Raw genomic sequence first — 15,968 nt, 5'->3', positions numbered from 1 at the left:
CAGTCTCAGACTGATTCAAAAGGGGGCGTTTACCTGTTTTACCCAGCAACGGCAAACGTAGGCCAGTATCATCCAATTAAAATAATGGACAATTGCTCCTGCAGCCCTGAACAGGACATGCGCAGTGAAAAATCGATGGATGGATTAAAACAAGTGAGAATATTTTGTTTTATCTGCGAGCCATATGCAATCATCAAAAGAGCCACATCTGGCTCGCGAGCCATAGGTTCCCGACCCCTGGTGTAATGGAAATAAAAAGAGAAGGTGCCTCCTGCAACTACCTCGTCTCCGACTGAGTGTATGCGCGACACACACACACCGAGCACACGACACTTGTACAAAAAGGCTTACAGCCTTACCCAGACCACCAGCAGAAAAGAACTGGAAGTGTGGCCATTTTGTCGTTCAGAACACCCAACTCAAAGAGTTGAGAAATCATGGCGATCCCAACCAACAGGTCGTGGCGAATCACAGAGGAGATGGCAGAGTGTTATCACCCATTGCACGTGTGAGTACAGAACGAGTTTCCTTCCCACATTGCAAAAGTCATGTGTAAAGGACATGTAAAAATTACAACACAAAACCGATCTGACTTAAGTCCCTGAGCTTCAGTGTGGCTTTCATGGGAAAAGGAGCATGATTAATTGTTATGGAACTTGGGAACGTGGGGTTTCCACCACTTGTTAGGAAGTGCCGATGGAGATGAGCACTGCCCAAAGTTCATGCAATGTCTGACTTCCAATCGCTGGATCTTGCTCTATTTTCACGTGCTCGTAGATCGTACATAATTCATAACCTGTAATCGGAAATCAATATTTAAAAAAAATACATGCAAATGTGGTGTGCACAACGTGTGTATTGTGTGAGGAATATGGTGTGTAAAACACATGCTGAACCCACTGTGCTGTCTCGTCTCCGCTGTCTCTCACCCTCGCATCTCTCCATCCACGAGCGCCCGTCCCACAGCCGCCCCCTCTGCCCGCTCTCTCCCCACTCTCTCGCTTATCCGCCCGCTCCCTGGTTCCTCCCGCTATCTCCCTTCCTCTCGCTCCAAAGCCAACTCTACTCTCCCACTATTCTACCACCTCTCCTCCTTATCCTCCTCCTCAGCCCTTCCCCTCGCCTCCGCCACCGTGGCTGTGCCCTAATGCCTCTCTGTGTTGACATCCCTAATTGTCTTCTTATTCGAGACATAGCTCTTCTGCGGTAGCTCCCCGCCCCTCTCTCTTTAATACGCTTATCTTTCCAATTCCGACCCTGGTAATGGTCTCCCCCATGTGCTCACTCTGACCCCGAACTTCCCCGCCTCTCGTATCGTTCGTTACACTCATTTGGCTTGAGGCTTACACGAAGGACAAAGTCAAAGAACTCCTTCGTGTGCCGTGCCAGCCTTCATAGGCGTTCACTGACAGCGCTTGCTCCTACAGTCTGTTAAGGCTATACGGGGGGTGTTTGTCTTTGCACCTTATACACGCACACGGATGTTAAGGTTAATGCAATGCTACATGTTCCCATGGACATTGCGTAACACAGCGTTGCGCAATGTCCAGGAAAATTGGCAAATGTGTAGTGACTGTACTTGTCACTGTATGGTGCCGGGGCTTGCGAAGCCACGGCCGGTAATGTGTTGTCATTACCGGCAGCCCTGGTTACGGGATGTAGTACTAGCCCTAGCGGGGCTTGGGTGAGCGCTGGTTAGCGCGGAGGCACCGCGAGCAGTGTGCGGTGCGGGCTCCCGGTGAGGGAGCGGTTGACTTGCTGTCACGTGACTGGATGATATTGGAGGGGGGGCACCGGTGGACGGGGGCCGTGGGCGGTCACGTGGTCCAAAGGAGCTCTCAGGAACCTTCGAGAAGGAGCTCGAGAGACCTGGAAGGTGGGCGGGGCGAAGGGCGGAGCCAGCCCCAGCCCGGGGGCATATAACAAGGGCCCTGTGAGGAGCTCGAGGTTCTTCTTGTGTCCTGGTGTTACGAAGATCCACGTCGGGGAGAAGAAGCCTCTAGCCACGCGGTCCAGGACCCCGTTTGTGGTCTGGACCGGGATAGCGAACCGTGTCTAGTTCTGCCGTAGCGTGGTTAGATGGGATGGATGGTGGTGGGAGTCAGGTTTTAGGTAGGCATCCATATGGGTGGCTTTCCTGTAGACAGAGTGTCCCATTGAGCCATCAGGCCTCTTTTGATTAACATGGATGTTTTAATGAAACATGGTAGGATCAATACCTCAGTTGTGGCTGACAATTATTTTAATGCGGTAGGCACACACGAAATTGATTTTGCCAAGACAAAGGTACTCTGCAAACCCACTGGCTATCAGCAAAGATTCGTTCATGAAGCCATCCAGATATACAAACAGACACAATTTCAACCAAGAAAATGGGTACAAACTGAGCAATCATTGGAAGGACGTTATTAACCAGTTTAGGTCATAACTGGCTGTGATGTTCACTTCCTACCTACCTATGTTAGCAGTTATCTTCGACCCTCTGAGTTACATTCACTAACACAGCCACCGTTAGCTGTGTTCATAAATGGCGGCTTGCTATCCTTTTCCACCTCCATGTGGCGATGGCTCCTTCCTAGCTCTCTCCGAGCTTACATTTACAAGCATCTCTAAAACTTTTTAAACAGCTCTTTGATTGGGGTAGACCTACTGCCGGTAACGGAGACCTCTCCTACATTAACATTAGCTGCCCCATCCATCTCTAAATCTTTATAAACAGCCTGCCTCAGCAGCTTTCCCCCTCGTCTTTCACCTGATGACGATTGCTTGTGTTGCAATCGAAACGTCATGATATTGTTATTTTTTTTCTATCTACGTTTCTTTACAGAAAGACCCAAATAATGTGAGAAAATCTGATGAAAATAATATGGTGAAAAAAGAACATGTTGTGGTACCTCCACATGATCACTTCCTACTGACCTGTAACAAGAGGTCAGGAGCTCCATCCCTCTCGTAAATCCCCAGTGTCCAGTCTCAGCGCCCACACCAGGTCACGATCAACCCCCATATCTCCTGGAGGAGCTTAGATTGTTCTCACCTAAGTCCATTTCTCTGCTCAATTTGGAAAAATATAACTGGTGATCAAAAAATGCTGGGTTATCAGCTACATTTGGAGGTATAAATCACCCACTCCATCCAACACGCATGCAGGACCATTGAGCGCAAAAATGTATCTCAAGACAATTGGCCACCGACGCCAAGGCCTGTCATCAAAGTCCAAGTTTTTCACCACAACGTCGTTCTGCATTGAGATAAATGCACTGGCACACTTTACGTGTTGTTTTGAATCTTTTGGAATATTTACAATAAATCATCATGCACTGGAGTGCTACGTTTGCTGCTTGCGTTGCGAAAATCAGCAACAGAATTAACGGAGTTTTTAATTATTACGAGAATGCCATGCACCGATGTAACAGATGGATTTTTGCACTAACAATGGGACCACAATCGTATAATTTATCATTCGTGGAACTCACACGAAAATATATATTTTTACAAAAACAATGTGAGTTTCGTGAACAAGATCACAGCCAAACAAATGTGGCAATTTTCAAAAGATGGGTTTTATGGCAAACAAGAGCAATCCAAGTTATACAAATTACAGTCACCTCTATACAGTTACTGTTAATGATATGTAGCGTTGTTTAACATTAACGCTCAGTCAACCAGCTAGCTGATTCCATGGGGCTGGCATTAAGCAAATTGCAGAATAAGTATTTCAAAGCGGCTGACTCAGGGGTCGGCACTTCAACAGAAACCTGAAGAACTACTGTGGGAATTAGAGGCTGCTTATGTTCACTATCAACAGCATGGTTAGGAACAGTGGAAGCCCAAACCCACATTGTGTGAAGCATTCATTGAAAAACTATGGTTGTTCTGAGTGTGAGTTATGGGACGTAGTTTAATTATTTGCAAAGCAATTTTACTTTAATCACGTCATATAGATACAATTGTGTAATATTCTCATAACATGTGGTGCAGCGCTTTTCCAACTGCACTATGAACCCACAAATCAGTTTGATTCCTAGCCAAGGCTACTGTTTAACACGTAGGCTTTCGCGAACAATATTATTCATAATAAAGGTTTTTGGGTTAGATCGCATTATTTATAAATGTGTCGTAACCCTCCACCACCCGACATGGCCAATCAGCAAAAAAAATGTCACGCTGACAAAAGACAATTAGTTCACTACTTTAGCCCACCGGTGTGTTGAAGAGTGAATCCACAACATTTACAGTTTGAATACGCCGTTTCGCTGGTAATTACATCCAGCATCATTGGACAATTCGCCAGAATGGTAAAGCCCTCACTTGCTCTCGGTCTTAAATAGAGCACGCAGGGTGACGTCATCATTTAACTCATTTCAGGTGCAGTGATTTGAGGCGGAGGGGGGGGTATTGTAATTATATAATCGATTGGTAATCAGTCATTGGTTATGATTAGTAATGAGTTGTAGATTAGTAATTAGTTGTAATGTGTGTTATTGTGATTATATGCTACATTAGTAATCCGTTAATTAATGTGTTTCCCCTATAAGGTATTGTAATATGTATTATTTAATAATACATTTCCAAGCCGCACGAAGCCTATAGCTATCAGAACGATTAAAGTTAATACTGTTTCTCTCAATTTCAATGGATTCTCTAATTAGTCTTTGCCAGTAATAATTAGTTTTACACAACACTTCAACGTTATCAAAATCAATTGAGTGTCCTTGTTGACAGGCATGTTCTGCCACTGCCGACAGTTGTGTTTGAGATAATTTAATATTTCTTTGGTGTTCTTTTAGTCTTATACTGATGTTACGTCCCGTCTGTCCAATATAGCATTTGCCACATAAACAATTAATCCGATATACACCTTCTGTTGATAATTTAGGTAATTCGTCTTTAGTGCAAGATACTAGTTTTTGAATTTTGTGTACTGTACCAAATCTTACTGTAATGTTTTGCTTTTGCAAAACACGGGCTAATTTGTCAGTTACTCCTGAGATAGATGGAATTTTAATTGTTTTAAGAAACTGGAGATAAAGGAGAGCAATTGGCTCTCCTTTATCTCCTGCTATAGCAAATCTGTACATGGAAAACTTTGAAATAAGAGCACTTGCCTCGAGCACATTAAAACCATCTTTTTGGTATAGATATGTGGATGACACTTTGGTTGTCTGGCCACATGGTCATTCAAATCCTGGGTCCCACTCCTCACCAACCCGCACTGAACCAGCGTGATGAAGTATGGTCAAACAACCCCCTTGAGTGACAGTGCAGGGAGGCCTTCATCCAGCAGTGGATTGACAAATGGCTGTAAAGTATTATTATATTTAGAAACAATAAAACCATTCACGAGAACAGCCACGCTCCCATGAGATCGAGAAAGTACCAACGTACACTTGAACAGGGGAGTCAGACAAGGTAAACACGCGTCTGCCATAGCTATTCACAGATACAATGGAATATATTTTTTTACCAAAAATTGGATTGGACAGAAGGCATACACATAAATGCTATTGTGTTGAGGTCAACACACCATACTGTCCATGGCCAGAAGCCAGTATGGCCATATGGTGAAACGGTGCAATGTGGCACTATCTACGTGGCACAGTGATGATATCGTCCAGCAATCACTGTGCTTTGTATTTGTCTCGCTCGTGATTTGATCGCCAATAAAACAGTTACCCCCCCTCCCTCCCTCGATATGACAAAGCTCGGCTTCATTAAAATTGTATTTCTCTCGATTTCACAAGTCATGGCTAGCCCCGTGGATATCGGTTTCTTCGTGGAAGCTGAGAGCAGTGGAACTCGAGAATGAGTAAACATCAGTAGAGAAAATTATAATAATTCTGAAGAAACATGTGGCACCAAATATACACAGTGAATAAAACGAGACAGAAGGTACAGTATTTGTGAGGGTACTAAAGTATGTCAGTCCAGCATGAATAAACACAATAATGTACAAATACCTGCAAATGTTCCATTTTGCATATTTCCACATTGTATTCTGCATTACAAGGTTTAAGCCGTCAAAAGTAGTGTCGGATTAATCAAAATAGCCCCGGAAGACGCTCATCTCCAGTGGTGGAAATTCCACATTCCTTTAATGGAGACGAGTCTATCCATGCGAGGACTCCCACCGTTTACTTCCCACAATGTGATACTTAATTTACCCATCCTGGAGGAGTGATAGGGTGAGTTGGCCCCTCTGATTGTCAAGAATAAAGATTTTCTTGAAAAGATACAACACGTGTATTTTTTACACTGGTGATTTGTGAAAGGAAAATAAATATACCAGCCTGGAATGTTTGCGGTGTTTGATGCATCTCTAGAAACCTCACTTGTATGCGCAATATCGGGGGCACAAACGTCACACATTTTGTAAGTTTATTAGCGAGTGAGAAAGGTCTCAACTTGCGAATGATTCAAATTCTTTGCACAGAGATTTGGGAAGAGCTCACCACGGTGTGAATACTGATAAGGGCCGTTCAAATTAAAGCAGTCGACTTGTGATTCACGATTGGGATTTTCAGTTGCTACCGAATTGTAAGACGTACTGTAAGGCATTTATGTAATGATGTTTAATTGCAAAAACAATTCTTAATCGCACTGCTATGGTGGAAGCTACCAAAACAAACATATTTTGGTCAGTAATAAAATATCTACATGGCTTTTATATTCAGTCTCGCTTGAGAAATTATGGACGTCTGTTTTATATTTGTGGGATGAACTGATGACGTTCATGTATACCTTAATCCCATACACATTTTAAATTGCAACATCTTCTCAAGCTGGGTTCTCAACCAAGCGTGTGGACTCTAAAAGGCGACGGTTATCACCCATAGTGGGTCATCAAAAAACCCAAGCGGTCACCCAGTGTTAGCAGTCGATGAGAGACTATGGAATTGTAATAGTTGAGCTTGCCAAAGTTTGCGTTAAGCTTTGGCAAACTCTGGCGTTTTATGAGAAATCACCCCAGAAATGTGAAATTGCTCAGGATGTTACATGGCAAACAAGAGATGTGAACAGAACCGATACTGATTTAATCTAACTACCCCTATTGCTACCTCCTTAACGACTCCCGCCTGTTCTCCTATCCCCCATAACTACGCGACCACGTTTAACAACTCCACACTCAATCTCAACCACGATCACCCGATGTAAAATGTTATCATTGCACATTGTTACAGTTGAACTCTCAGCCATAAAACACAATCACCCTGCACCTCTTTTGAGTCACAGCAACAACAGCAAACAACACTAAGATATAAAAAAATAACACGGGAAGTGAAACAGACGCATGAATAGACGTTGATAATAAAAAAAACTAAAATCCAAATCCTCGTGTTTTCCATTGTACCCATAAGCCAGAACGTCCCTCGTTCATCGTGTGCACTGTTATTCAACGCAGCAGTATCCAATTAATACGAGTATCGGGGTAAACAAGAGAAATGTATTAACATTAGATAGATGCAAGCCAACCAGTCAGTCAAAGCTTGTCTAAGTGTGGCATGCAATGGAACACATAGTTATTACCTATTGGAGGAAATCGGAGAACCAGGAGGAACCCCATGCAGATTAGGGGGAGAACACATTGACTCCACACAGAGAGGTGTCCCCAATCTGAAATTCAACCTAGGAACCTTCTTTCTGTCAGGTACAATTGTTATCATCGTCACATCGTACCACCCTGTCACCCAACGTGAAACCCTTGGCATCCCCATGGTGGCTCTGTGTTTATCTCCGAGCTGTGAAAACGAATGCTGAACAAAACCAATGTGAAGGAAGCCACACCCTCATTTTGCAATGATCTAGTTTTACATTTCAGTAAATGTGCCATGGATAGCTATCAGCGCTCCAGGGGTTGTTTGTGCCAGTTGCAATTCCACTAGCAGCTGACAAACAGAGTAATTTAGTACACAACATAATTATTAGGGTCGCTGGGAACTAAACAGGCAAGCATTCACAAGGTCGTCTTCACACATCTGTTCTTTTCACGTGACAAAAAAACTAAAGTATTTTTCACACATCCCATCAGCCGCACGGCCTTCTGGGAGTGCATAATTTCAGCAGCATTCGGTTCAACACATCGAGTGCCTCATCGGCAGAGTCGGGCTTTCTTTAACCAATGCCACCGAAGTGCCACGCGTTTATTGTCACGGATCGTTCAGGAATGATTGCCAGTGCAATCGACACGTACGCCAATGGTTCCCCAGGCTTTGAAGTTCCGCAGAGCGTGGTGGGGTCGGGGAGGCGTGAGACAACACGGCCCCATGCACCACGGGGCGACAGGGAAGTTCACGTTTTATTGTGTTTAATCAGGTGGAAACTAATTTACAAGAGTGACCTGGGAAACCAACATCATAAAAGCAACGCAAATACAACAAAATCTGAACAAAAACAGCTGACACACACGACGAGGAACTGAAAATATTTAACACGTAATTCCAGGTCGCACATATCATAAATTACAAAACTAAGCTCCAGAAACGTTAAACATTAAACAGATATAGGGTGACGAATGCGTATTAATGTATAAACAATGGTGTGTGTAACATGCGATTGCAAAGGAAGTTACCATGAAAAATCAACAGTTCAGCAGCCAATTGTGATGTGGATGGGTGAGAAACCATGAGGCGATGGGATTCCAGGTGTTTGGAGCATTAACGGAGACTGAGCAAGAACCGCGTGGGGATTTTTGTGCTCGGTACAATGCCCTTCAAGTGCTGTGGCGCGTCTAAGATTTGATGATTTTGATCCTAAATATACACTTTGGATAGGTAAGGGACTGAGTTATGTGCGTATGCATTACCGATGAACTTGGTCCAATGAGTCTCCCCCTTGCTCGTTGAAGGAGGTGATAACCGGGCTTGGAGTAACCATCGTAGTGATGTCTACCATGTAGGCTTTCGCGACTAATATGATCCATAACAGAGGTTTTTGGGTTAGATCGCGTAAATATATAAATGTGTCGTTAAAACCCGCCACTACCTGACACAGCCAACGAGTAAGGGTTGTCACGTAAACAGAACGTGGCCAATTCGCCACTAGTACAGCACTAACCGGTGTGTTGGAGAGCCAAGCCACAACATTTACAATCTGAGTACGACGTTTCGCCAGTAATTACAACCAGCTTCGTCAGGCGACAGCCAGATTTGTGCTTCGTTCCTTATATGCCTTTTGTATGCATGCCTACAAAAGGCAGCGCACTTCAATAGGGATTACCATTGGTAGGGCTATTATAATTAACACAATAGACAGGAAGGACAAGTTCAAAGGGCTCGCAAAATGCACATGCATCATGTATGTTGCCTCAGTAATCCCCCCCCCCCCCCACATTGTGCAAGAGCACAGAAGCGTGGTGAACACATCTACGAAGTATATTCTTGGTTCTTTCGGTAAAGTCACGTAGAAGGGAAATAATAAAATAATACAATTAAAACAATACAATTCTCACGACGTTTCGATTTCAACACAAGCAATCATCATCAGGTGTGAAAACCACACCTGATGACGAAAACCACACCTGATGACGAAAACCACACCTGATGATGATTGCTTGTGTTGCAATCGAAACGTCGTGAGAATTGTATTTTTTTGTATTATTTCCCTTCTACGTGACTTTACCGAAAGAACCAAGAATATGAATCCCTGCAGTCACGAAAGCTTTAAATCGAAACATCTACAAAGTATATATTTACGCGATCTAACCCAAAAACCTCTGTTATGGATCGCAGTGATGGGTGTAAGATAAAATTCAAGGCGAAATGAAAGGTAAGATTTAGCAAATTGAAAGGTTTTAGAGGTTGATTTGTATATGATATCAGGATAGGCACAAATGTTTGCATGTAGAGAATGATAAACGTGATTTGTTCCTATCAAAAAAGTCCCCATCTTAATTCTTACATTTTTATTCATATTTTGAACGTGAGGTTTGACGTTGGGAGAGAATCGAGTCCGTTGCCAAGTTAAGAAACGCGTTCCATGGTTGTGCTGCATAGAGTGGTTATGGACAAAGTGCATTGACTCCGAGCTGCAGTAGAGTTCGAGTTAGGGCTCATAAAAATAACACATTTATAGTCTTGGTTCTTTCGGTAAAGTCACGTAGAGGGGAAACAATAAAATAATAAAAATATAAAACAATAAAATTTTATTTTTATTAATATAAAACAATAAAATAAAATTGTTATTAATATAAAACAATGAAATAAGGGATTAATATTCTTGGTTCTTTTGGTAAAGTCATGTAGAAGGGAAACAATAAAATAATAAAAATATAAAACAATAAAATGTTGTTTTTATTAATATAAAACAATCAAATAAAAAATATAACACATTTAGTTTTATTTGCACGTAGGTGGAGTTTCAAAGTAATTCCGATTATTTGAAACGTTCTAAAGTCATTTTGGGACAGCTCCAGTCATTAACAAGTGGCCTTTTTGAATTAGATGAAAACAAACTTGACAAATCTGTCCAGGACACTATCTTGAGAGAGAAAAAACTATTATATGCGACGTTTCAGGCAATGGCCTTTCTTCACAACACATAGAGAGTCCAGTAAGGTGGAATGTGTTCGTGCACCAATGCCAACCAAAATAATTTTTATATATATATAAAAAAAAGTATTACCGTAGCATATGTGAGTTCATAAAAAAGAAAGGAGAAACGGCTTTAAGCTTTCTGGAAATAATACGGGAGGTATTAAGATGTTGCAACAACAAATAGACACAAACTACGAGGCATAACGTTTAGCATTAACCACACAAACTTGTAGTAAAAACATGCAAACAAACGTGTTTTGATAATTATGTATGCATTGTCATTGAAACTGACTGGCTTATACCAGGGACAGCCTCCTTCATCGCTTTGTCTCACCCGTGCTGGAGACCAAAGCACGCTAAAAGGAGAACAGCACCAGGCCTGTTCGCCTTTTTGGTCCTGGGCCTCCCCTAGGTCGACTCAGCCTCAAATATCACCACTACAGAGACAAAGACGGCCGGGGGTGGTGTTGGCCACCCATCCCCTCGCGTGCTGTGCTGGCTTTCACAGGTGCTCGCTTTGTATTTGGCGCAGTAGTTAACGCAACGTGCTGCAAACCTGCCCACCTGGGTTGACCCCTCACCAAGGATAATGTCAATAAGAAATTGTATTTGAATCTATTGGAGCGCTCACCGAGGTCAACAAATCTCTATTACGTATTTGTGTGGCGTGCAAACATGAACATAAGGGAATAAAGGCCGTGCAGGTGTGATGCTTGCAACAACAAAGTACAGTACGTGCCATGCTGGCATTAATATGGTCGTTGCGAACAGCACTTAGTTTCTGTCTACGTGTTATTGTTGCCATATATATCTCCATTTCTCTGCCCATGTCTCTCACAGTGTCCGTGTTGTTGGCTGCCGCTGTCTTTGTGTCTGACTATTTTATCCTGAATGAAAAAAAAAGGCTTTATGACCCTTGTCGGCAAGGGTCATCCAATTATCTTTTCGTCATCTTGATACCGGCAAACAGGGTCCCACAGATGTTGTATTTGTCCATGTTTGCGTCTCTGTTTCAGGGTGTGTTTCTGTGCCTGTGTATCTGTATTTTATGCTGCTCATTTCTTGTTTCTCTGCGATTCACAATGTGAGTGTCTTTATCACAGCCCTGGTAAGGACTAAAAGAGAGCAGAGATGACACCAAGGTTATAGACTGACTTAGCATATACATTTTACTATTATTTTACTATTATTTTTATTTCTGTACTATGACTTTACGAACATATATTTTACCCCAATAAGAAGAATGCAGCTATTACCACTTTAATAGTGCTTCATTTTACTGTCTCTTTAAGCAGTGATGTAAAGTTTTAGCCTTCAGTTTCAGTTTATTTATTTTGGTATAGCCCTGTGAGCCATTCGGCTCTTGAATCGGGTGCAACAACAACAAAAAAACACGAACAGGAAAAAAATCTTAAAGTGACTATGTGACTGTGCAAACAGAAAATCCATGAAAAAACAGCAAAAAGATTCCTGAAAAAAGCACCGTACACCAACGCTGTGTGAAAAAAAATCCCAGTGGGATGCAAGTCAAACAACAACAACCACAAGAAAACTTAGATTAAGGCCATAAGTCTAACTCCGTACTACAACAAAACAAACATGTCCAATCAAAAACGTTTGTGAAATCACCAAAAATAAAGCCATAATAGCAACGTAACAGTGATCACAGGGACTGTGACCGAATTTTTACAATAAACTACATAAATAACATGTAACACCAAATCCTAGAGCCTCACTCGGTGATAATTCTAATAGCTCTGCTGTTTGACAGCCACATTTGTGTGCAATATAAAACTTAACTAAACACGCAAATGCCTCAAATACACCATGGAGCTAACACAGTAAAGAAAGTATAAAGTGAGTGTGTTCATATCTGTTCATTAGTTAATTACATGTCTCCTTATTTTCACAATTCCAATTATCCTATTGGTATAAAATCATTCGAAGAATCGATCCAGAAATCTCATGTAGCAGTACACCCCGTGTGTCAAAGAAAGACTAAGGATGAAATCGATCAAAGGTATTTTATCTAAATATTCAAGTGGCCTTTTTATCCTTTACAAGGGTCACGCTTTTCCGTGTGTTCTCCTTTGAGATTGCTCTGATGCATAAGAGTCAAACCGATATACAGTAAAATCTTGGATTGCGATTAACTTGGTCTGCGAGTGTTTTGCAATACGAGCAAAATTTTTAAATAAATATTAATTTGACAAACGAGCGAGGTCTTGCAATACGAGTAGTACGTATACGCTTTGTCTGCCGAGCATCACGTGATCACAACTGATATACGAGTGCTTTGATATACGAGTGCTTTGGATTACAAACACGTTTCCGGAACGAATTATGCTCGCAATCCAAGGTTTTACTGTATTAATTTTCAGAGCTAGAGTTGATCCAAACTAAACGCATGGACACATTTAATACGATGGGTGTTTTGGGGGCTGCAATTGGTTACCATAGCTTGCCTCGCTTCCCACAGTGTCATCACAGGGCGCTGTTTGGATTTTATCCCAAGTTCTCGGCAGTCCTTGCTCAGTGCTCTGCTGCCATTTGAGCCACCTGGCCATTTCTGAGTTTTAAACATGCATAAGGTGGAACGTCACTGCTTTTGACAGTTGCTGTACGGAGCCACTGTGACTTGCCTGGGGGCATTGTTTAATGTCAAGCACACGCACAAAAAGACACGCGCACGCACAAAAAACACGCGCACGCACAAGCTTTACCCAAACTGTACCACATCTCCCTGCCCGAGCGAGCATTGGCGTGCTACTGCGTATGCCAGTAGTGGAAATTGATGGCCCCGTGCCGGCGATGGTAATTCCTGACTTTCACGGTGAGGCCAACTCTTACCACAGAAACAAAAAAACCCCACACAAAGTCTTACTTGTTACATTGGCTCTAGCGAGATGACAAGTTAAGTCCACCCTAGGCAGGATGTGAACACACAACTTCGCAATCGTGCGTCAACCACTATCATACCACACGTATGTATGTTGAACTTATTTCGCAACCGTGCTAATCGGAGGTGCGGAGGAATGACAACAAACTAAACACAAAAACCATGAACATCTAATCAGAATAACGCAAGTATATCGCGCAAATGATTACTCTTCTCTACATTAAAATATTCTACAACTTTGAAACGAGAAAAATGATTGAGCATTATTTTAATGCTCAATCATTTGAGCATTAAAGCCAATAATCCGAGTATATTTTTATAGTTCTGTGTACAATGTAAATTACTTCACATATTTTACACAAATAGGTACATGCAGTGTTTGCTACTTCGTATTTCAGTAACTGCAATAGCAATGGCGTTCAAGTGTAACATAAATTGATCATGATTCATTATCAGATCCATCATTCACAAACGCTACCGTATACAATTAACATACAAAGCAATGTAATACAGAACTATATAAACCTAATACATAAAATACAATATTTTGTAATCTTGTACGTGAACCTCTGAAATTATATTCTAGTAACATATACAGTAGTTCCTGTACACATATGTTTTGATTTAAGTATGGTTTACTTTAAACACGGTCTCTCGTCAGCGATTAACGCAAACCATTACTTTATGCAATCATTCAACGAGAACCGGTGCTGGGCTGTCAAATTATGTACACTTTAAACCTCACTGCTCAACTCACTGAGCATCGGACGCCATCCTCCTCTTTGTAACGATGCAGGGGAAGGTATGAATGAAAGGAATGCTGACAACCACACTTTTATACAAGAGGCACGAACCATTTGGGGGTGGGGGGGGGGATCCACTAAACACAATCCAAGTGCAATGTCAACCGATGCCAAAGCGCCGGCAGTCAGCAAAAATACTGCCCGCCCCCCCGGCCCTCACAAGGAGGCTCTCTGTCCTGACGAGTGGCAGTGGAAACAAGCCAGCTCAAGCGAGGCAAACACTGCCAGTGCAGCACCTTCTTGAAGCTGGCAATAACACTGTGTAACGAATGATTGTTCCTGGGTCGTAAGGCTTATGCCTCAAGAGTACAGAAAATTGCTATTATTCTCCACAAACTTTGCTTTTGTGACCAGGACAGTGATATTTTGAAATTTACCTATTTTCCAGAACATTCCAGATAGATTCAGTGCTGAGTAAACTTGGAGTAACTTCTAGAACATTCAAGAACTTTCCAGGAATATAGCAAGCGCTATTCATTTTCCCCATCTGTCAACTTTAAATTACGTTAATTAGCGATTTTGTGCAGTTTGCGTTTATTTATAAATGAATTGGCGCACGATCGACCGTACCAAGTCACACGCGTTCAGTAGGGGGGCGGCTTTGACCAAGTCGGTCGGGGTCAGGGGGACATTTTCACACAAAACGCTGAGGTTAATTTTTCTAAATGTCATGTTCCCCCCCCCACCCCAATGCGTGTGTGTGTCAGTCGATGTGTCTGTCAGTCGATGTGTGTGTGTGTGAGTCCATGTGTGTTAGTGTCATAGTCGATGTGTTTGTGTGTGAGAGTCCATGTGTGCGTGTAAGTCGATGTTTATGTGTTTGTAAGTCGATGTGTGTGCGCGAGTCGATGTGTCTTTGTGTGTAGGGCATTGTGTTTGTTAGTCTGTGTATGTGTGTGTCTGTGTGGCGGTTGTTATGTTATGTGTAAGTCGATGTGTGTGCATGGCTCCATGTGTGTGTGTAAGTCCGTGTGTGTGTGTTCGTCGATATGTGTGTGTGTAAGTCCATATGTGTGTTGCCACAGTAGGGGGCACAGGTGGTGCATCAGCCAGTCATCTCAATCAGTTGACCCGTGGCACCTGGGTCTGCCCCGTGACCTCCTGCCAGCGGGCGTTCGACACTTCACGTGGCCTCAAGGTGCACATAGCCTGGCACAAGCGTCGTGGTGACGTCACCACCACTTAGTGGCGAATGGCGGTTGTTGTTATGTGTGTTTAGGTCGATGTGTGTGGTTGTCTATGTATGTGTGTGAGATGCTGTAAGCGTGTACGTCGATATGTGTGTGTAACTCCATGTGTGTGTAGCTAAAGTTGATGTCTGTGAGTCCATATGTGTGTATGTGTGTAAGTCGCTGTGTTTGTGTGTGTGGGTCGATGTCTGTAAGTATGTGTAAGTCGATGTGTGTGTCGGGTACTTCCCGCTAGTAGTAGTATAAATACAGGGGCCTTAAGCTCACCAGTTCAGTTTAGTTCCAGCTGCCTATGTGGATACATATCTGCATTATTCTGAGATGGCATCAAGAGGCCGCAAGCATCCGGCAGACGCATGTTGCTATGTCAGCGGCCAATTTATCAAGACAAGAGCGAAAAAGTACTCTGTGGAAGCATCTGCTAAGATGCGTGAGGCCGACAAACCCTGGGCACCTCATTTCAACTGCGAGCAATGCAACAAAACTCTGGAAGGTAAGATGGACAATTGTTGCTTGGAACTTTATGTTATAAAATTTGTTTAAA

At 42.6% G+C, this 15,968-nt stretch overlaps 1 protein-coding gene across 3 annotated transcripts in view; it reads right to left on the bottom strand.

The window, feature by feature from the left end:
- PNP (purine nucleoside phosphorylase) overlaps nt 1-15,968 on the bottom strand; it is a 44,746-nt gene that overhangs the window by 23,992 nt on the left and 4,786 nt on the right. The window contains exon 1 of one of the 3 annotated variants that reach the window (XM_032960305.2): nt 14,189-14,258. The exons of the other annotated variants lie outside the window; for them this stretch is intronic. Within the exon in view, the coding sequence (XP_032816196.1) occupies nt 14,189-14,205 (17 nt within the window). The 5' untranslated portion in view covers nt 14,206-14,258. Of the gene's footprint in view, nt 1-14,188; nt 14,259-15,968 lie in introns of those variants that run through there. 3 annotated transcript variants of the gene reach the window in all.

This window comes from Petromyzon marinus, chromosome 25 (genome assembly GCF_048934315.1).
Source record: "Petromyzon marinus isolate PM22_M1 ecotype Great Lakes invasive population chromosome 25, UKy_Petmar_22M1.pri1.0, whole genome shotgun sequence".
In the NCBI taxonomy this organism is placed as follows: Eukaryota; Metazoa; Chordata; class Hyperoartia; order Petromyzontiformes; family Petromyzontidae; genus Petromyzon; species Petromyzon marinus.
The sequence above is the reverse complement of the archived record's forward strand: the minus strand, read 5'-3'. Positions and strand labels throughout refer to the sequence as shown.